General features: G+C 36.5%; 1 protein-coding gene across 1 annotated transcript in view; it reads left to right on the top strand.

Annotated features, from left to right (window-relative positions):
- Positions 1–6,131, top strand: part of LOC111151676 (translocase of outer mitochondrial membrane 70) — a 31,756-nt gene extending 25,625 nt beyond the window's left edge. Inside the window, exons 10-12 of the mRNA XM_022509813.1 lie at positions 2,567–2,664; positions 3,227–3,349; positions 5,583–6,131. Coding sequence (XP_022365521.1) covers positions 2,567–2,664; positions 3,227–3,349; positions 5,583–5,736 — 375 coding nt within the window. The 3' untranslated portion in view covers positions 5,737–6,131. The remainder of the gene's footprint in view (positions 1–2,566; positions 2,665–3,226; positions 3,350–5,582) is intronic.
- The last annotated feature ends 16,009 nt before the right edge of the window (positions 6,132–22,140 follow it).

The following is a 22,140-nucleotide window of genomic DNA, read 5'->3' on the forward strand; positions in this document are numbered from 1 at the left end:
AGGCGGGGGAGAGCATCTCAAGCAGGCTGCATGCCCAGAAGAGCCTGATTCGGGGCTTGATCTCATAGCCCTGAGCTAAAGTCAAGAGTGAAGCTTAGCCATCTGAGCCATGCAGGTGCCCCTTAAAGATTTCATTTTGAGGTAATCTCTGTACCCAACATGGGGCTCGAACTCAAAACCCCAAATTCAAGAGTTGTGTGCTTCACTGAATGAGCCAGCAGAGCTCCCAGTTTGCAGTCTTTTTAAAGAACTGCATTTATATGCTAAATTTCAGTCTGGAAATTAGAAAACAGTTCTTCCCTGGTTGCAGCTTCTGTGAACATGAATGGCTTCATTCCTGTTATGATTCTCCTGGCTCCAGAATGGTCTTGAATCAGCTTAGGAGTGACTCCTGTATTAATACAGTTTGAGAACCCTGGCCCTAAACTCAACATGGGGAAGCTCAAGTTGAGTATTTCCCTCAAGTGTTCATTTGGATTGGATTAGCAAAAGTTAATTACCTGAGGAAAATTTACTCTGTGCAGTTGGTAGGAAGAATGTGATGGAAAGGCTTTTCTTCCTATTTAGATCACTGTCCTTTTAAATGGTTAGATAGGCTGAACAGCTCATTTTAATTCCTCTGTGGTTTGCCAAATCTGAAACTTTCCTTGCTTTAGGATTGAAGGTATGGAAAGGAGAATGTACACTTAAGTTATTTTCACCTTTTTTTTTTTTTTTTTTAATTTATTTGACAGACAGATCACAAGCAGGCAGAGAGGCAGGCAGAGAGAGAGACAGGAGGAGGAGGCAGGCTCCCTGCTGAGCAGAGAGCCCGATGCAGGACTCTATCCCAGGACCCTGAGATCATGACCTGAGCCGAAGGCAGAGGCTTTAACCACTGAGCCACCCAGGCGCCCCTTATTTTCACCTTTTAATTGTAGTCTGAAGTCTTTGAAAACTTACTAATTTTAAGCCATCCATTTGAATGAAAATGGTTAGCTTTTTACAGCCGCAGTTAGACTTTCTTCTGTAAGTAAATCATCTCAGAATGTTTTCTCTTAGTCTTTACATTGAAAGTTGCTTTTGATATATTCATAAACCAGATATCTCAGTATGCTGTGTAATATCTTCTCTTATTCTTTTTTATTCCAAAGAAGTGTTTTTCTGCTACCCCAAACATCACAGAAATAGGAAACATTTAAAAATGACCATGGGCACACCTGGGTGGCTAAAGTTGGTTAAGCATCTGCCTTCAGCTCAGGTCATAATCTCAGGGTCCTGGGATCAAGTCCTGCATGGGCTTCTTGCTCTGTGGGGAGCCTGCTTCTCCTTCTGCCTGCCACTCCTACTCTCAATCTCTTTCTGACAAATAAAATCTTTAAAAAAAATTTTTTTAATTAAAAATAAATAAAAATAAAAATGACCGTCTGTGATAGATTCCTACCTCCAGACCTTTCTGAAAGTTGTTTTTAGTTTCTTCCATGCATTTTTTTTTTTAAGATTTTATTTTTTTGACATAGAGGGAACACAAGCAAGGGGAGTGAGAGGGAGAAGCAGGCTGGCTTCCTGCTGAGCAAGGAGCTTGATGCGGGACTGGATCCCAGGACCCTGGGATCATGACCTGAGCCGAAGGCAGACGCTAATGACTGAGCCACCCAGGTGCCCTGGGAGCTTTTCTAATTGCATTTTTCCCTGTCACTCTGCTGCCTTCAGAATAGCTATGGCTTATTGAGCTATCTTCTTATCCACACTAATGTTACTAGTCTAAAATTTCTGTCCTTTCACCCTTGTGATTTTTACTTCATGAAATAACATATATATGTTACATTATATATAAATAAACAGATATAATGTAACTTTTTTTTAACTCTCAAGTTTGAGCTTAGATGCAGGCAAAGTCTCAAAGTTAGGTTCAGTGTGAACTGGTATCCATAAAAGCAAGCGTTTCATTTCTGCCATGGGATTTGCCCTAAAATAGTTGACTGTAGCTGCTTTTTTTTTTCTTTTAGCAACTTTTTGTTTTTTAAAGATTTTATTTATTTATGATAGAGATAGCAAGAAAGGGAACACAAGCAGCTGAAGAGGGAGAGGCAGGTTCCCCACTGAGCAGGGGCCCCGGAAATGGGGCTGTCTCCCACGACCTGAGCCAAAGGCAGGTGCTTCATGACTGAGTCACCCATGCACCTCTTTCTATTAACATTTTTAAGGAATGACTCTGATAATAGTTACCACATAACTGAATTTATTCTTCCAAATGAGTACTGTCTTTAAAAATAAGTCCCTAAATTATGAATAAGTGACTTGAGTGTACCTGTGGGAAACTGATTATTAGAACTGGAATTGGCACTAAAAGTGGGACTTCTCTGGTATCCACTATACGAGATCATCTGCTGTTGTATGTAACCACTTGACAAAAAGAAAGAACAGGTAAGAGTTCATATTTACAACAGTGCTTTGTTAAATAAATATGTAACATTTAAGTTGGTAATGAATGGATAAGTAAATTTTAATTACTGAACAATATACTTTTAATTGCTTAATAGGCTGACAGTTACCTTAATATAACTGAAGTTATCTCCTCACATAGGCATTAACAGATCAACAACAGTTTGGTAAAGCTGATGATATGTATGATAAATGTATTGATTTGGAGCCAGATAATGCCACAACATATGTTCATAAAGGGTATGTATGTTTTTGTATACCTCTTTGTTTCTGTAAGAAACTGTGTATCTTGCATGTAATATGGGTATCTTCTGGTCATTAAGAAAGGAAGTGGGGGGACTGATAGTATTAGTGAGTTAACTAACAAATTTCTTAATGCTGTAGATGCTTCATTGTTAATTTTCAAAATTTTATGTTTCATTCTTACACAGCAGTTGGTAAATATACTGTTTTCACTCTAAAGATTTCAGTTCTGAACAACCTGTCAAATGTTACCTATATCAAAATAAGTTTTCCCAGTACTTATGTACTTATCATTTAAAAAAAAAAAATGTAGAAAAAGTAAAGCAGCTTTGCGAGGTAAGTTAGTAATAAGAGTCTAGACCTTTGGACACTTTTTTTATAATAAGGAATTTGGACTATAAAACCAATATAAAATTGAGAGGAAAAATGAATGCTGATTATATACTGTTTTAGATTGTCTTTCCTTGTAAATTCATTGAGGGCAGAAATGGAGTTGCGTGCTTATATTCCTGTTGATACTAAGCCATAGTTACATCTGACTGCCTTGTTGCATTTGCAGTTTACTTCAGCTTCAGTGGAAGCAAGATCTGGATAGAGGTTTGGAGCTCATCAGCAAGGCTATTGAAATTGACAATAAATGTGATTTTGCATATGAAACCATGGGAACTATTGAAGTGCAAAGGTAACTTCTATAGCTTATTGTAAAGAAATTTAAGTCAGCTCCATAGATATTTATCTTTTCATTCTTCTCATTACAAATAGGTTATTGTCAATACCCATTAAATTCTTAATATGTCATGACTTTTGAAGGAAGCTTCCCTCAAAACTATATAACTTTGATTTGCCTTCTTTCATTTTTTCCTGTAAAAGTTACACTTAAAAAGTTCTGTTTTAGTCAAGCATATGCATTAGAAAGGAAAATTTGATCTTTCTCTAATATCTCTTACGTGTTCTTCCCTCTTTTCACCTATATTATTTCTGTTGGTGGAAAAAATACCTGAGTGTGCTTAGGCAGTGCAGTGCAGCATAAGGGTTCCTCCCAGAATACAGGAAGATCTAGATCCTGCCTCAAATAAGCAACCAGCCAAGTAACTGGACATGTTGACACATCATCCCTGAGCCCATGAGTTTTCTTAAAAATCAGGGAGCTAGATAAGACTTTTTGCAACTCTTACTGCTCATAACTTCTTGTTTTGTGAAATTATTTTCCCAGCGTTGCATTTGGGGACCAGCATTAACAGGTGACAACTGTTTATACCATAGAATTTAGTGTCATATACACCTGAATAGTGGCATTGCTGTCCATTTGAGTATCCACTCTAGGCCAGGTACTGAAGCTTGCTTGGATGTTTTTCCAAATTTTATTTTAGATGATCTTTATCCCAGTCCTTATAAAGGTAGGGAGTATATGATCTTCATTTTAACTAAAGAGGGTAGAAACTGATGCCCAAACTGGTTAACAGGGTTACATGATGATCCAGTAGTATGGATAGGATATTAGCTCCTGTATTTCACTAATACCAAATTAACTGATCTTATAGGAATCGACAGGGATATCTTAACTCCCTGTCATTCAGCCCCTCCTGGGTCCTCTCTTTTTAGTGGGCAGAATAGATATAGGCTGATGAAATTTGTAAAAATTACATGTAAATATTATTTATTTGCCAGTTTGTTAATGTGAATATTCTTGCACTAGGAAAGGATGGGATACTGGTTCTTAATCTTTTTTGAGGAAGGCTATAAAGTTATTTGTAGAGCCTGGGTTAAGACCCCCTGATACACATTTTGATGGGTTTTCTTGGTATATTAATTATACTTTAAGGAATCCATTCTAAGTCCTACCTTACAGATAAGTAAATGAATGTAAATAAATGAATCAGATTATTCATTATCCTAGGATTTAGCCAGTCTACTGTCTACCTAATAAGCAAACATGAACTCTTAAAGTTATTTTTTAAAAAACAAGTCTTTAATATAGCCAGATTTGTGGTAGGAGGTTAACTACAGTCACTCCCAAAGTCTGTTGTATTTCTTAAGAGTTTATTTATTGTAAGATTACAAGCATATATTCATATATACATGGGTAAGACAAATTAAAACAGTTCTTGATTCTTGGCAAGTATGTAAAGCCTAACCACATCTAGACTGTAAGAGGTAAATTACATTTTTTTTGACCAAGCATATTCATCCATTTACTCAAAAAACAGATACTAATTACCAGGCATTGTACTAGGTTCTGGAAATTGAGAAGTGCCTATTAAGGATGTAGTTAAGAATATGAATATGTATTCATCTGACTTGCACAGAATGATAGTATGTCTTTGGGAAGACTGGGGATGGAAGGGGAAGATATTTTTCATAAGGATATTGTACTTGAACTGGGCCTTAGAACAGTGAGGATTTGAGTAGAGTCAGGCAGAGATGCCATAAATCATCTCAGTATTATGTGTAGGTAGGAGAGCCAGGGGCCTGGGGGGATCCTGTGTAACTGGAGTGGAGGTGCATAGGTGGGAGTATGGTGGTAAAAGATGAGGGGAAAGAAGAGGAGTTCACAGAGTGAAGGCCCCTGAATACCATTTAATGTTCTCTGAAGTTACGCCACTGCTTTCTAAAGGAGCCTATATAGTATAGAAACACACAGAATTTAGGAACCAGACAAGATTATAATTTCAAATAAGTCATTTAATTTCTCTAGTCTCCCTGTTCTTATCTGTAAACAAATACTACAAAAGGTATAATGTAAGTACATAGTATTTGTAATAGAAGCTGATATTCATTGCTTTCTATGTGCTAGGCACTATTTTGTTTCTTACACAGAACCACTTTTTTAGAATCATGAAACTGGGTGGTCAGAAACTTCATTGTATTCTGTGAAATGCTTGTTGGATGTGAAACATTTAAAATTGTTCTTTTAGAGGAAACATGGAGAAAGCCATTGATATGTTCAACAAAGCTATTAACCTGGCCAAATCAGAAATGGAGATGGCTCATCTGTACTCACTCTGTGATGCTGCCCATGCCCAGACAGAAGTTGCAAAGAAATACGGATTAAAACCACCAACGTTATAAAATCAGGGGGAAAGGAGAACGACCCTCTTTTTAGAAGTTTACTCCCTTTTCAACTGAACCCTAAAGACACTGTCATGAACTGTGTTGAATGGTGGAACTTCGTATTTCTGTTTGTGCTGTTGTCATTTGTTAACATGTTTCATGTTTAGGTGTTGTGGGAGTGGCTGTGGAAGGAAGTTTGCAGTGTTGCAGCTTTATTCCCTGTACAACAAAAGCTTAGGACATGTTAAAGGGATATTAAAGTTGCAAAGAGTACAAATGATAATTGGCCATGCAAATAAAAACTTTGATTTGTTGATTTGACTTTTTTTTTTTTTTTTTGGGAGGTTGGGGGTTATGTTCTGGATTACTTCATGTGTATATGTGTGTGTGTATGTGTGTAATTATTTTACAGCATGTTGGTTTTTAAATTAACAAAGTAAGTGCTGTAAAATAGTTTTCTTTTGGTTTCAGTTAATCCTTTTTAGTTTTTCTTTTAGAAAACAAAACTTAAATGGGGATTTTTGTTTTGAAGGCAGCAAAGCAGACCCTTTAAACCACTGTCAGCATCTACAATATCTGATTCTACAAAAGGTTAGAATCAGTGGCAACTTAATCCTTTTGAGCCCATGCAACTCCAGTGGATAATGCACATTGTTCTTAACGCAGCTGGCTTTCATATGTAAATCACACAGAAGCAATATACTCTGGTATACATGCTGGAAGACTGAAAATTAATAGGAGAGTGACCCAGACAAGAGGTAAGATGAAACAGGAATGGGTTTGTAAACTGCCTGTGGCTATTTTCTGTATTAAGTACACTATTTAATAGTGTATTTTTGAAAGAAAATTCAGGTTGGTTGTGTGTATAAAGATGAAGTGTGATGTGTGAGAGTGTATATTAACTTAAAATTTGTAGTGAAGAAAATGTGATTAAAGGTTCCACAAGGATGTAAGTCATGGAGCCAGAAGCATAGTATTCCTGAGGTAATAAGTTTAGTGCTTTAACTATGGCTACATGTCCTTAAAGAATATTAAACCAGTATTTTCAAAGGTGCTGAGGAAATGTGGAATGCTTTACAGTTTTAAGCTAACCTTGGTCTCTAGGGCCTGACTGCCCATGTCCAGGTCTTTACTTAGGAATACTGACAGATTTTTTTTTTTTTTTCTTACTTTACCTTTTTACTTAGAAATCACTTTGGGTTTCGTTTTGTTTTTCAAGTTGTCACTTATAGACCATCCTTTTGTTTATATGCTGTATTTTTCTGGTGGGAGAAAGGTTGTGTTCTTAAGATCTCTCTTGTTTTGAGATATTTGGGGTTGGAAGAGGTTTATTTAGGTAAGTTTGAGTATAATAAAAGAGCAAGCACGCCTTCAGTTAACATTTCAGGAAATGAAATCTAAAGTTTACATTTTTGGGAGTAAAGGAGCATTTTACCCCTCTGTAAGAGGGTACTATATCCCAGTGAAGTAAAAAAGATTTTGTCTTTAAATGCTATCTTCTTAGAAACTATAAAATTACCCCTTCCAGAGTCAGAGTTTGGAGGCCCCTAGTGGGGACAATTTAACATAATTTAAGATGGCTTGGATAACAGAAGAGTTTGAGAACTCTGTATTTTAGTTCTTAAATTATGTACCAGCTATTACAACTCCTGGATACAGAAATGTTCTACATCTCCGAATAACCTCTGACTTGAAAGTTTTTATTTGCATGGCTGTATTTACATTAACACTGGTATTTTCTTCAACTGTTCTCCCTTCCTACCCTTTGGGGTTGGGTAGAAGAAAAACACACGAAAGAAACTGAAGCATGTGCCATTCAATACTATCATTCCAAATCCTCATGGACTATTGCTCGTTCTGAAAAATATTTGAAACTGCACTGAAAGTTACATCTGTCTGTATCTTTTCTTTTGTAAATGATCTCACATGTAAATTCACCAAATAAATATTACATTCAAGCTTTTCTATCTGTTCTTTAAATAAAAAGGTAATTTATTCATTTATCATAGTATAGAATAAAACCATAATCATTCTCTGTGGGCTCAAACTAACTGAAAGGAGGTCATGTTAGTATATGAAGCAAAGTAAGTTTTTGGTATGACTAGAGAACATTTTTCCTTACTTGGTGAAACAAAGAGCTGCTGAGAGCTAGCAGATGGGGAGGGAGACAAACCATCAGAGACTCTTAATCTCGGGAAACAAACAGGGTTGCTGGGGGGTGGGAGGGGAGGGATAGGGTGACTGGGTTATGGACATTGGGGAGGGTATGTGCTGTGGTGAGTGCTGTGAAATGTATAAGCCTGACAATTCACAGACCTGTAACCCTGGGGCAAATAATAAATTATATGTTAATTTTTTTAAAAGATCTCAACATGTCACAGGGGGGAAAAAAAAGCTAGCAGAGCCAGCTTCCTTTATTCCTACCTATACTTGCGTGGCAGCCTAGAAGTTTGTGAACCAGACCTGAGCCTTGTGACTAACGTGATCTTCAAACTGTTTTCACCAATGAGTTTTGATCACAGTTTGCAACCACTCTGTAGTCTTTCAGAAGGGATGCCTTAAGTTATCTACCCTTTATTAATTGAGGTCTAAATAAAGGCTACGTTTCAAAACAACAAGCAGCAGTTTTGGTTTTAAAACAATTCAGATAGAATACCAGGCCTCTGGAAACTCAAAATTGTAGTTTAAACTGTCCCGGTATATCTCAGCTGTCATCATCTTAAGGCTTTTTACAGGCAGGAGAACCATATAGTTAACAAAACCAGGAAACTTTTGAGTATAAAAATACTTAAGTTATGGGGCGCCTGGGTGGCTCAGTGGGTTAAAGACTCTGCCTTCAGCTCGGATCATGATCCCAGGGTCCTGAGATCGAGCCCCAAATCAGGCTCTCTGCTCAGTGGAGATCCTGCTTCCTCCTCTCTCTCTCTGCCTGCCTCTCTGCCTACTTGTGATCTCTGTCAAATAAATAAGATCTTTAAAAAAAAAAAAAAAGGTATTAAGACTTTCTGGGTACCCTGGGTTTTTCGCTGTATTTATAAAGGAAATAGCATAGAGTAATTAATTCTAACCTCAGTCCTTTATAAAGTTGATTTGTGAATAAAGTGATAGAACTTGATCTATTTTCAAGCCTTAACATACTGTAATAGAATAATACTGGTCCCCTGAAAGATACCCACATCTTGATCCCTGGAACCTGTGAATGTTAATTTATATGGCAAAAATGAACTTTGCAGATATGATTCAATTAATGAACTTGACATGGGAAGATTATGCTGGATTGTCTCAGTGAGCCCCAAATGTAATCCCAAGTGAGCTTGTGAAAGAGAAATCACAAAAGAGAATGTGATCACAGGGAGAGACTGGATTGATGTGGCCACAAGCCAAGGAATTCTGGCAGCCACCAGAAACTGGAAAAGCAATAAACAGATTCTGCCTTAGAGCAGAGTTTGACCCTGCTAACAGTGATTTTAGCCCAGTGAAACTGATTTTGGGCTTCTGGTTTCCAGTACTCTAAGTAAGATTCTGTTGTTTTAAGTCAATAAATTTGTGCCAGTTTGGTTATAGGAGTGATAGGAGACTAACAGACTCTTCTTTGGCTATTGTATACAAGGTGACTTACGTTTAAAGGAATTCTTCTGGGGCGCCTGGGTGGCTCAGTTGGGTTAAAGCCTCTGCCTTCGGCTCAGGTCACGATCCCAGGGTCCTGGGATTGAGCCCCGCATCGGTCTCTCTGCTCAGGAGGGAGCCTGCTTCCTTCTCTCTCTCTGCCTGCCTCTCTGCCTGCTTGTGATCTCTCTTTCTCTGTCAAATAAAATCTTTAAAAAAAAAAAAAAAAGAAGAAGAATTCTTCTGAGTATCTCAAAGTACATACAGCATGTCTTCCCGGGCTCTTAAATTTTGACTAAAAGTGGTTTAGGCAATGAATGTATATACCTATGCTACAGTGTTGAGGTTTAATCAAGAACTGGGGCATTTGTGATGTAAAATGTATGTGATCATGGTATACTCACCAGACCAAAAGGCTGCTTTTCATGTATGTGGCAAAAGTTGACACACCAATATTTCTGATGAATATACAAAATTCCTCAACAAAATATTAACACCAAATCATATAATACATTTTAAAAAATCATCCACCCCAATCAGGATTTATTCTATGGAGACAGGATGGTCCAAAATTTGCAAATCAATTACATTAATAAGAGGAAAGATAAAACTGATATCTCAATAAACGCAGAAGAAGTATATGACAAAGTACAACATCCATTCATGACAAAAATTCTCAACAACGTAGGTGTAGATGGAGCATACCTCAACATAATAAAAGCAATTTATTAAAAAAACCTACAGCTAACATACTCAAATGATAATGAATTCATAGCTTTTCCTCTAAGATAAACAAGGATATCCACTCAACACTCTTGCGTGTCCAGCACGTTACAGGAGGCCTAGCCACAGCAATAAGAAAAAGAAGAAACATCCAAATTGAAAAGAAGTAAAATTTAGACTTGTTGTGGATGGCACAATCCTATATACAAAAAACCCTAAAGACTCCACTGAAAAATGACTAGAACTGATAAATGAATTTGACAGAACTGGGATACAAAGTCAACATACAGAAATGTTGTATACACTAAATTAAGTAGCAGAAAGATTAACAAAAACAATCTCACAATTGCATCAAAGAGAATAAGATAGCTAGGATTAACCTTAACCAAGTAGGTGAGAGACATCTGCTCTGAAAACTATAAAACAATGATGAAGGAAACAAAATGCCACAGATACTCCATGCTCATGGAATGGAAGAACCAATCTTGTTAAAGTGTGTGCATACTACCCAGGGCAATCTACAGATTAAATGCAATGCCTATCAAAATACCAACGTTTTTCACAGAAGTAGAATAATTGTAAAATTTGTATGGAACCCAAAAAGACTGAACAGCTAGAGCAATCATAACAAAATTGGAGATGTATCACAATCCCAGACTTCAAATTATACTACACAGCTGCAGTCATTAAAACAAGACCGTACTGGCACAAAAAAATAGATCAATGGAACAGAATAGAAATCAGAAACCAGAACCAAATTCACCCTTATACAGCCATTTCATTTACGATGGAGTCAAGAGCATACAACATGGGAAAAACAGTCTCTTCAGTGAATGGTGCTGAGGAAACTGGACAGCTACATGCAAAAGAATGAAACTGGGCCACTTTCTAATACCATACACAAAAATAAACAAAATGGATTAAAGATGAGACCTGAATGTGAGACCTGAAACCATAAAACTCACAGAAGAAAACAGGCAGTAATTCTTGGACATCAGCGATCACATTTTTCCAGATCTGTCTCTTCAGTCAAGGGAAACAAAAGCAAAATTAAACTATTGGGACTACATCAAAATAAAAAGCTTTTTCACAGTGAAGGAAACCATCCACAAAACAAAAAAGCAACCTACAAAGTAGAGAAATTCACAAATGATATATCCAATGGTTAATACCCAAAAATAGACATACATAACTCAACTTCCCAAAAATAAATAGTCCAGTTAAAAATATGCAAAGGACCCAAACAGACATTTTTCCAAAGACAACATACAGATAGCCAACAGACTCGTGAAAAGATGCTCAACCTTACTAATCAGGGAAATGCAAATCAAAACCACAATGAGCTACCAGCACCTCGTACCTGTCAGAATGGCTAAAATCAAAAAGAGGAAATAAAAAGTTTTGGCAAAGATTTTGGCTGGGGGGGGGGGGGAGTCATCCTGCCCTGTTGGGAAACTGGGTGTAGCCACTGTGGAAAACAGTATGGAGTTTTCTCAAAAAATTAGAATTACCATATGATCCAGTAATTCCACTCCTGGATATTTATCAAAGAATACAAAAACTAATTTGAAAAAAATATATACACCTCTATTCTTAATGAAGCATTATTTACAACAGCCAAATTATGGAAGCATAATTTATTCATGATAAATGAATAAAGAAAATGTATATATATACAGTGGAATATTACTGAGCTATAAAAAATGAAAGCATACCATTTGTAACAACATGGAGAGATCTAGAGGCTATAATGCTAAATGAAAGAAGTTAGAAAAGGACAAATACCGTAAGATTGCACTCATTAAGAATTTAAGAAACAACAAAGAAAAAAGAGACCCAAAAGCTGACCCTAACTATAGAGACATAGTTACCAGAGGGAAGGTGGGAATTGGGGGGTGGGAAGAGATGGGTAAAATAGACGAAGAGGATTAAGAGTACACTTACCATGATGAGCACTGAATAATGTACAGAATTGTTGAATCACTATATTTACACCTGAAAGTAACACTGTATGCTAACTATACTGGAACTAAAAGATTAAAAAAAAGATGCAGTATATATATGTGTATGTACATGTATATATGTAATTCCACACAATGGAATATTACTCAGCCATAAAAAATGAAATCTTGCTATTTGCAACAATATGAATAGACCTAGAGGATATAAGCCTACGTGAACTTAGAAACACAAATAGCACGATTTCTCATATGTGGAATTTAAGGGAAAAAGGTAAGAGTTAAACAAAACAAAATGAAACAAAAACAAATTAATGATTTCCAGAGGGGAGCTGGGTATTGGGATGAGTGAAATAAAAGGGATTAAGACTACACTTAACTTGATGAGGACTGACAAATGTATAAAATTGTTGAATCACGGGACACCTGGGTGGCTCAGTGGGTTAATAAGCCTCTGCCTTCGGCTTAGGTCATGATCTCAGGGTCCTGGGATAAAGCCCCGCATCAGGCTCTCCGCTCAGTGGGGAGCCTGCTTCCTCCTCTCTCTCTCTGCCTGCCTCTCTGCCTGCTTGTGATCTCTGTCTGTCAAATAAATAAATAAATAAATAAATAAGTCTTTTTAAAAAAATTGTTGAATCACTATATTGCACATCTGAAACTAATATAATACTTAGTAAAGAAAAAGTTGAGCTGTCACTGCCAGTACATAGAAGAAACATCAAAAGGAAGACACTATTTCCAAACATTTTAAGAAGTATTAAAATTAGGTGATATGAAAATAACTATGTTCTGGTTTATTTTAAGGTGACAGTGCACAAATTCTTTTGTGGGGTGGGGGGCATTGAAAGCTATTATTCTTAGACCATTCTAGATGGTCTTCATGCTAGAGTTCATTCAAGATCCTGCTCATCACTGGGACAGAAATGGTGGTGCCTGGCCCCAACCAAAGGAAGGGAGGGATTTAAAAGTGGGAATAGGTTAAGGAACAACATGACTACTGCCTTTCAGAGCTCAGACAGCTTTATTTTTCCAGTTCTTTTGTTGGCACTAGAAGAAAACAGGACTCTATGCAAGGGTTGTCCTAGAGGCCAAGGGAGGGCTCAACAGAGAAAGCTCATGGAGCAAATGTGGAGGAAAAAGACCATGACTAAAATGGACTCCTGGGCATCATTTTGGAGGATGGAAAGTTTAAAGCAAAGGGGACTAGATAGAACAGAGGAGTTCTCCGCAGAGATGTCCCCATCACCTAAATTATAAATGAACTGCTACATTAAACATCTAGTACCCAATTTTATTTCAGCATGTCTGCTTTGTATCAGGAACTATGAAGGATCTAAGATTTTACCATTCTCGCAATTTGCCATTCTCATAAATTAGTTTCACGAATGATGGCAAAAGACTTGAGATCCTAGGTCAGAGACAATGGACTTAATTACTTAAGAATGGCAAGCAACATGAGCTTCATGTTTGCTTTGCTTCCCTTGTACCCCAAATACTATGGAGATGACTTGAAGTAATCTAGATGGATGCTGCACAGGCAGTGGGATTGTGTCACAGATGAAAAACTCTGAGCTTAAGAAAGAATCTTAATGAGCTGACTACAAGCAAATATGTCTGACTTTGGGGGAAACATTTTTCTTACACTGGTTTGTGAACAAACCCGTCCTATTCTACAAAAAGAGACAGTCTCTACCTTCCCAAACCGTTCACTATACAAACTTTTTTGAAAGGACACTCTGGAAGAAAAGTTATCAATGCCTCTGTTCACAAGACAGAAACTTAGAGACTCACCAAGAAATGACTGCCTATCTGTACATGTTTTTACCTTTAATTCATCTCAAGCTTTATCCTTCACCAATTATAATATCTATCTTGGACAATAGCATGGTGCAGGGAAAAGTATTACTGGCGTCAGTATGAAGTGACCTAAGTTCTAACTAACAATGCTTTTCACTGCCTGTGTGATCGTAAGTAAATAATTGTCCTATCCATCTCTAAATTATGTGAAGCTACATCATGTCCCAGATCTTACCCAATCAGAATCCCTTAGGGTAAAGAAAAGATTCCAGAAAATGTAGAAGTCATTTAGCCAGAAAACTTGTACATATATTAGTGTAATCTGTAGGAATAAAGTCACTCCAATTTAACATGTTTTTACTGAGCACCCATCACAATGAGGACTAGCCATAAAAAGATAAACATAAAGGCTTTGAGGATCTCCAAAACTAAGACAACAAAATTGGTGCCATAAAGCTCAATACAATGTGGGATGGAAACATACAACAGTAGTGAATTCTGCTAGAACTTGAGGGATAAACAGATTTAGGTAAAGATTCTTGCTAGAAAATGGGGGAAACCACCAGAATTTAAAAATAAAACCAAAGTGAAGACACATTATGAGTATGAGCTGGAAATAAGCCACCCAAATTAAAAGAGTCCAGCAAGATGAAACTGTTGTTTTTATTTTAACTGGTGAGGAGATGCCAATAGTATACTATCAGCATATATTTGTGACTTCAGGGCACCTGGGTGGCTCAGTTGGTTAGGTGTCTGCCTTCAGCTCAGGTTATGACCCCAGGGTCCTGGACTGAGTCCCGTATCAGGCTCCCTGCTCAGTGGGGAGCCTGCTTCTCCCTCTGCCTCTGTCTCTCATGAATAAATAAAATGTTTATTTAAAAAAAGACTGCTTATAGATGAGATTACTTCAGGAGAAAATAAAAAGGGCTAAAAATAATGGGAAACATCAATATCTAAAGGACAAACAAAGGTGGCAATGAAAAGTTGTTAGACCACTAACCACACACAGTAAGACCAAGGTCACAATGACGGTGTTAGGTTTCAAAGAGGTCAAACGGACAGGTCTGCAAATAGATTATCAGTAATCTTTGCCAAAGAAGTGTCATTGGAATGGTAAAGGCAATCTCTGGCTACCAGGCTCTGAAAAGTAACTGAAAGACAAGAATGGACTAGTGAGCAGAAATGACTCCTTTAAGAAATGGGGTAAAAAAAGTTCTAAACTAGGTGAACCCAAGGAGGTCCATTCCAAGACATAATTAAAATGGCAAAGGTTGGGGCACCTGGATGGCTCAGTTGGTTAAGTATCTGCCTTCAGTTTAGGTAATGATCCCTGGGTCCCTACTTGCACAACAGGGAGCCTGCTTCTTTTTCCTCTTCCCTCTGTTTGCCACTCCCCCTGCTTGTTCTCTGTGTCAAATAAATAAATAAAAATCTAAAAAAAAAAAAAAAAAAGGAAATCCCATAAGGCTATCAACTGATTTTTTCAGCAGAAACTTAGCAGACCAGAAGAGAGTAGTATGATATATTCAAAGAGCTAAAGGGAATAACATATAACCAAGAATATTCTAGTAGGCAAGGCTATTATTCAGTACTGAAGGAGAGATAGTTTCCTGACAAAAGTAAAAGGAATTCATCACCACTAAACTGGCCTTACAAGAAATGTTAAAGGGATTTGGGGAGGGGGCATAAATAGAAAAGTAAGAAAATTATGAAGAAAGATGTAAAATATGACAACATACAAATAAAATGTGGAGGAGGGAATAGAAAAGAAGAATGTGTCAAACTTAAATGACCAACTTAATGTAATTTGTTATATACTTAGGATCCTATATATGAACCTAATGGTAATCATTAACCCAAAACCTGTAATAGATACACAAAAATAAAGAGAAAGAAAGTCAAGCTTAAGAGTACAGAAAGTCATCAATCACAAGAGAGCAAGAAGAGAAACAAAGAACTACAAAAAACAAGAAACAACAAAATGGCAACAAGTACATACCTATCAATGTATACATTAAATGTAAATGGTCTATATACTCCAATCAAAAGACACAGGGTGGGGGAATGGATGGAGAAAATAAAATCCATCTATATGCTGTCTACAAGAGACACATCAGATCTAAAGACGTATATAGACTGAAAGTGAAAGGACAGCACAAGATATACCATGCAAATAGAAGTGAAATAAAGAAAGCCAGAGTAGCAATAGTTAGATAAAATAGACTTTAAAACAGACTATAACAAGAGGGACACTTGGATGGCTCACCTGGTTAAGCATCTGCCTTTGTCTCAAATCATGATCCCAAGGTCCTGGGACTGAGCCCTTTGGCAGGCTCCAGGCTTAGCCTGCTTCTCCCTCTTTCCCTCTGCATCCCTCTCACCACCCCCCACTTGTGCATGTGAACTCTCTCTCATAAATAAATAAAATCTTTAAAAAATAAAAATAAAACAAAGACTATAACAAGAGACAAAGACCACTACATAATGATAAAGGGATCAATCTGACAAGAGTACATAACAATTGTAAATATGTATGCACCCAACACCAGAGTACCTAAATACATAAAGCAAATATTAAAAGATATAAAGGAAGAAAATGATAGTAATACAATAACAGTAGGGGACTTTAACACTCTACCTGCATCAATGGATAGATCATCTGGCAAAAAATCAATAAGGAAACTGTATCTTTTCAGTGACACATTAAACCAGATGAACTTAACAGATATACATAGAACATCCCAACCAAAACAACAGAATACACATTATTTTCAAGTGCACATAGAACATTCTCCAGGACAGATCATGTTAGGCCACAAAACAAATCTCAATAAATTTAAAAAGACTAAAGGCATATAATACCTTTTTTCCAACCACAACGGTATGAAACAAGAAAAATCACAAGAAAAAAACTGGAAAAAAAAATACAAACATGGAAGCTAAACAACATGCTACTAAAGAGCCAATGGGTTACAAAGAGAGAGAAAATCCAAAAACTACATGTGGACAAATGAAAATGAACCTACAGTAGTCCAAAATCTTTGGGATGTAGCAAAAGCAGGACTAAGAAAGAAACTTATAGCAATATAGGCTTACCTCAAAGAATAAGAAAAATCTCAAATTAACAATCTAAACATATACCTAAAAGAACTAGAAAAAGAAGAAAATCAAAACCCAATATTAGTAGAAGGAATGAAATAATACAGATCAAAGCAGAAAGAAATGAAATAGACTGGGGGTGGGGAGAGAACAACAACAACAACAATAAAATATTCATCAAACCAAGTCAGTTCTTTGAAAAAATAAAACTGATAAATCTTCAACCATACTCAGAAAAGAGAGAGAGAGAGAGAGAAGACAAAAATAAATAAAATTGGAAATTAAAGAGAAGTAACAAGTCAACATCACAGAAATACAAAGGATTACAATGCTAGGAAATATTATATACCAGTAAACTGGACAACCTAGAAGAAATGGGTAAATTCCTGGAAACATGTATTCCTCAAAAACTGAATCAGAAAGAAACAGAAAATCTGAACAATTATTAGTAATGAAACTGAATTGGTAATCAAACTCCTAACAAAGTCCAGGACCAGATGGATTCACAGGTGAATTCTACCAAACATTTAAAGAAGAGATAATAGCTATTCTCTCAAACTATTCAAAAAATAGAAGAGGAAGGAAAGCTTCTAAACAGTCTACAACGCCAGCACTGCCCTTGTAACAAAACTAGACAAAGACACTACTAAGAAAGAAAATTACAGGCCAATATCTCTGATGATCATAGATGCAAAAATCCTCAACAAAATATTAACAAATTGTATTCAACAATACATTAAAAGGATCATTCATTGCAATCAAATGGGATTTACTCCAGGGATGCAAGGATGGTTCTCTATTTGAAAATGAATCAACATCATACACCAAATGAACAAAACGAAGGATAAGAATCATATGATCATCTCAGATGCAGAAAAAGCATTTGACAAAATTAAACACTCATTCATGATACAAACTTTCAGCAAAGTAGGTTTTCAGGGGACATATCTCAACATAATAAAGGTCATATGTGGGAAAAAACAAAAACAAAAACAACCCTACAGCTGAATCTATAGCTGACATCTTATTCAGTGGTGAGAAACTGGGAGCTTTTCCTCTAAGATCAGGAACAAGACAAGGATATCCCATATTCTCACTGCTTTTACTCAACGTGGTACTGGAAGTCCTAGCCACAGTAATTAGACAAGAAAAAGGAACAAAAGACATCCAAATTGGTAAGGAAAAAGTTAAAATGTCACTATTTGCAGATGATATACTGTGCATTGGAAACCCTAAAGGCTCCACCAAGAAAAAAACATTAGAAATAACACAGAAGTCAACTGTATTTCTATACACTAATAATGAAGTAGCAGAAAGAGAAATTATGAAGACAATACCATTTACAATTGCATAAAAAAGAAAATACCCAGGAATAAATTTAACCAAGGAGGTGAAAGACAGGTTCTCTGAAAACCACACCAAAAAAAAAAAAAAAAAAAAAAAAAAAAAAAAAAAAAAAAAATTGATGAAAGAAACTGAAAATGACACAAATGCAAAGACATTCCATGCTCATGATTAGAAGAGCCAATCTTGTTAAAATGTCCATACTACCCAAAGCTATCTACAGATTCAGTGCAATCCCTATTAAAATACCAGCAGCATTTTTCACAGAACTTGAATACTAAAATTTGTATGGAACCACAAAAGAACTTGATTAGCCAAAGCAACCTTGAAAAAGAACAACAAAGCTGAAGGTATTACAATCTCAGATCTCAAGACATATTACAAAGCTATAGTAATCAAAACAATATGGCACTGGCACCAAAAAAGATCAATGGAACAGAATAAACATCCCAGAAATAAAACCACACTTATGTGGTCAATTAATCTATGACAAAAGAAGCAAGAACATACCCTAGGCAAAAGATAGTCTCTTCAATAAATAAATGGTGCTGGGAAAACTGTACAGCAACAAGCAAAAGAATAATACTGGACCACTTTCTTAAACCATACACAAAAATTAAGCTCCAAATGGATTAAAAACTTAAATATGAGACCTGAAACCACAAAGTCCTAGAAGAAAATACTGGCAGTAATTTTGCTGACATCAGCCATAGCAACATTTTCCTAGATTTGTCTCCTCAGTCAAGGGAAAGAAAAGCAAAATTAAACTACTGAGATTACATCAAAATAAAAAAGCTTTTGCCCAGCTAAGGATACCACCAAAAAAAGGGTGGGGGGCAACTTACTGAATGGGAGAAGATATTCACAAATGATATATCTGATAAGGGGTAATATCCAAAATATATAAAGAACTCCTGCAACTCAGCCCCCAAAAACAAATAAGCCAATTAAAAAACGGGCAAAGGACCTGAGGAGACATTTTTCCAAAGACAGACAGATGGCTGATACATGAAGACATGTTCAACATCACTAATCAGCCGGAAAATGCAAACCAAAACCACAATGAGATATCACCTTATACCTGTAAGATTGGTAGAATCAAGAACACAAGAAATAACAAGTGTTGGTGAGGATGTGGAGAGAAAGGGACACTTGTGTGCTATTGGTGGGAATGCAAATTAGTGCAGCCACTGTGACAAACAGTATGGAGTTTCCTCAAAAAAATTAAAAATAGAATGCCCTTATAATCCAGTAATTCCACTACTGGGTACTTAGCCCTCTGCAAAAGCAAAAAACAAAAAAAACACAACCATGAAAACACAAATTCAAAGTTACATGCACCTCTACGTTTATTGCAGCATTTACAATACCCAAAAACTGGAAGCAACCCCAGTGTCCATTCACAGAGGAATGCATAAAGAAGATGTGATCTGTGTATACAATGGAATACCAGTCAGCCATAAAATGGGTAAGAGCCTGCCATCTGTGACAACATGGAAGGACCTAGAGGGTATCATGCTAAATAAATCAGAGAAAGGCAAATACCATATGATTTTACTTATACATTGAGCCTAAAAAAGCAAATGAATAAATAAAGAAAAAGCAGAAACCCATAAAGAACTGATGGTTGTATGGGTGTGAGAGAGCAAAATGGATGAAAGGGTAGGAGATACAGACTTCCACTTACAGAATGAGTAAGTCATAAGGATGAAAGTTACAGTGTGGGGAATATAGTCATTGATATTATATCAGCATCGTATGGCAACAGATGATTGCCACACCTGAGGTGAGCATAGCATAATGAATAGACTTACTGAATCACTATGTTGTACACCTGAGTTAATGTAATATTGTGATAGACAAATTAACAATAATAAAAAGAAATGTGGTAAAAAAAATAGGACTACTTTATAGGATGGTATGGTTTTAAGGGAGAAACTTTGAGAATGAATCTACAGACACAGCAGTAATAACACGAGCACAAAGGAACACATTTATAAGGTTTTAAATATTTCAGGAAGAGCTAGGAATCACAGCACTTAAAATATTACTACAACTTGCCCACCGTGCTCCATTTTTCCAGATGCTTGTTCACTTGGTGAATTATGAACCAGCTATGAAGTAATTATTGAACAAGAAGTAATCTCTTCCTTGCCTGATTGAGTTTTGGTTATTTGATGGTAGATCTGGAGCTTAAGTTGGTTGTTGTTGTTGTTGTTATTGTTGTTGTTTAAAGTAATCTCTACACCCGAAATGGGGTTTGAATTCACAACCCCAAGATCAAGATTTACACATTTCACTAACCAAGCCAGCCAGGTGTTACCCCAGTTTAACTTTTTAATTCTTGATTTTTAACAAACCACTTTATTCTAAAGTGCATTCTCTCTTCCAATAACTAGCTTTTACTTATTCTTCAATCTTTGCTCAAGAAGAAACAGAGCTGAATGAAAATAACAATTTAATAAGAAATATGGAGCTACAACACAAAAGTGGTTGTAAGGCATAACAGAGAAAAGCCCATATGAAACCTGCTGCACTGGCAATATTTTTGGCCAGTGCACACATCACAAAACACACAGCTTTTTCCTTGCCATCCCCTGGCTTCACAAGACCCATTCACCATCAAAACACACCCCACAGCGCCTAGGAGGTAGCATGAAAGACTTAAAACTACTGCCAGTAGACGAAACATTGATCCTGAAACCTAAACTCTTGTCTAAACCCTTTTTCATTTGGTAGACCTTGCATAGACCTAACTTTTGGTGGCGGCAAGAAATCCTTCCCTAAACAACTACTGGATGTCACAATCTAACAGTTAGTTTAAAACCCTGTAATGTTAGTAATTTACTCATTTGCAACCAATGCAAAACCATTATCTTTTAGCTCTCAACTTTAAATAGTTAGGCCAGTGTTTAGCAGCACTTTCATAACTACCTGCCATATCTGGACTTACTTCAACAAAAGACATCATTACTGTAAGGGAGTCACTTCAATTAGTTAAACCTGCTGCCTTATTTGAACTGCAGGAGAAAGATTGTGACATGTAATGGCAAATTTCAAAGTATAATGCAAAAAAGTATCACTGCCTAAGTCCACAAGAAGTGAGGGACTACAGGCAAATGTAATGTGACCTTTATGTAGCATTCCTATAACAGATAAAGCACATGGATGCTAGACTTATTTTCATGGCCTTGAATGCAGTATTCTACTGTTTCAAGTGGACCAAATCCAGGGGTCATTTTGATCAAATATCACTTTTTTAAAAGTGGAATCAGGGGGGACATTACCACATACTGTTTAAGAATAAAGTGTTACATACTAATGTAGATGCCTACTTCACTCATTCATTTTACAGTCTTCGATGCATCGGAAGGCAAGATCACCCAAAACACCACCAAAAGGACAAGACAGCACGCACTTAATGAAAAACAAAAATAAGTCTAGCATCCATGTGCTTTATCTGTTATAGGAATGCTACATAAAGGTAAAGTATCTTTCCCTTTATAGTGAGGATGGCTTGTCCATTGGTTTTTAAACTATTCTGAACTGTTCTTTGAAGGAAATAGCATAAAGAGTTGTCTGGGGACTAAGCAGGAATTCAAGGTAGAGGGCTCCTAGGCTTGCCACACCCACATCAGTCAGCTCATTCAGATGTGGGGTTTACTGCAAGATTATCTACCAAAAAAATAGTTTCATACTAAAATTATGAAGTTTAAATATTTGCTGTGGGCCTACTAGGATACAGAGCAATGATTCTCAAAATATAGTCCATGGTTACCTGAAAGTTCCACCATCCTTTAAAAGGATCGATGAGGTTTAAAGTATTTTTATAAAATATTAAGAAGTTATTTGGGAACTTCTAGTTGTGGCCAAGATGGGAGTTATAGGGATCAGA

The sequence above is a fragment of the Enhydra lutris genome, unplaced genomic scaffold (genome assembly GCF_002288905.1).
Source record: "Enhydra lutris kenyoni isolate GAN:26980312 unplaced genomic scaffold, ASM228890v2 scaffoldscaffold2, whole genome shotgun sequence".
NCBI classification, from domain to species: domain Eukaryota; kingdom Metazoa; phylum Chordata; class Mammalia; order Carnivora; family Mustelidae; genus Enhydra; species Enhydra lutris.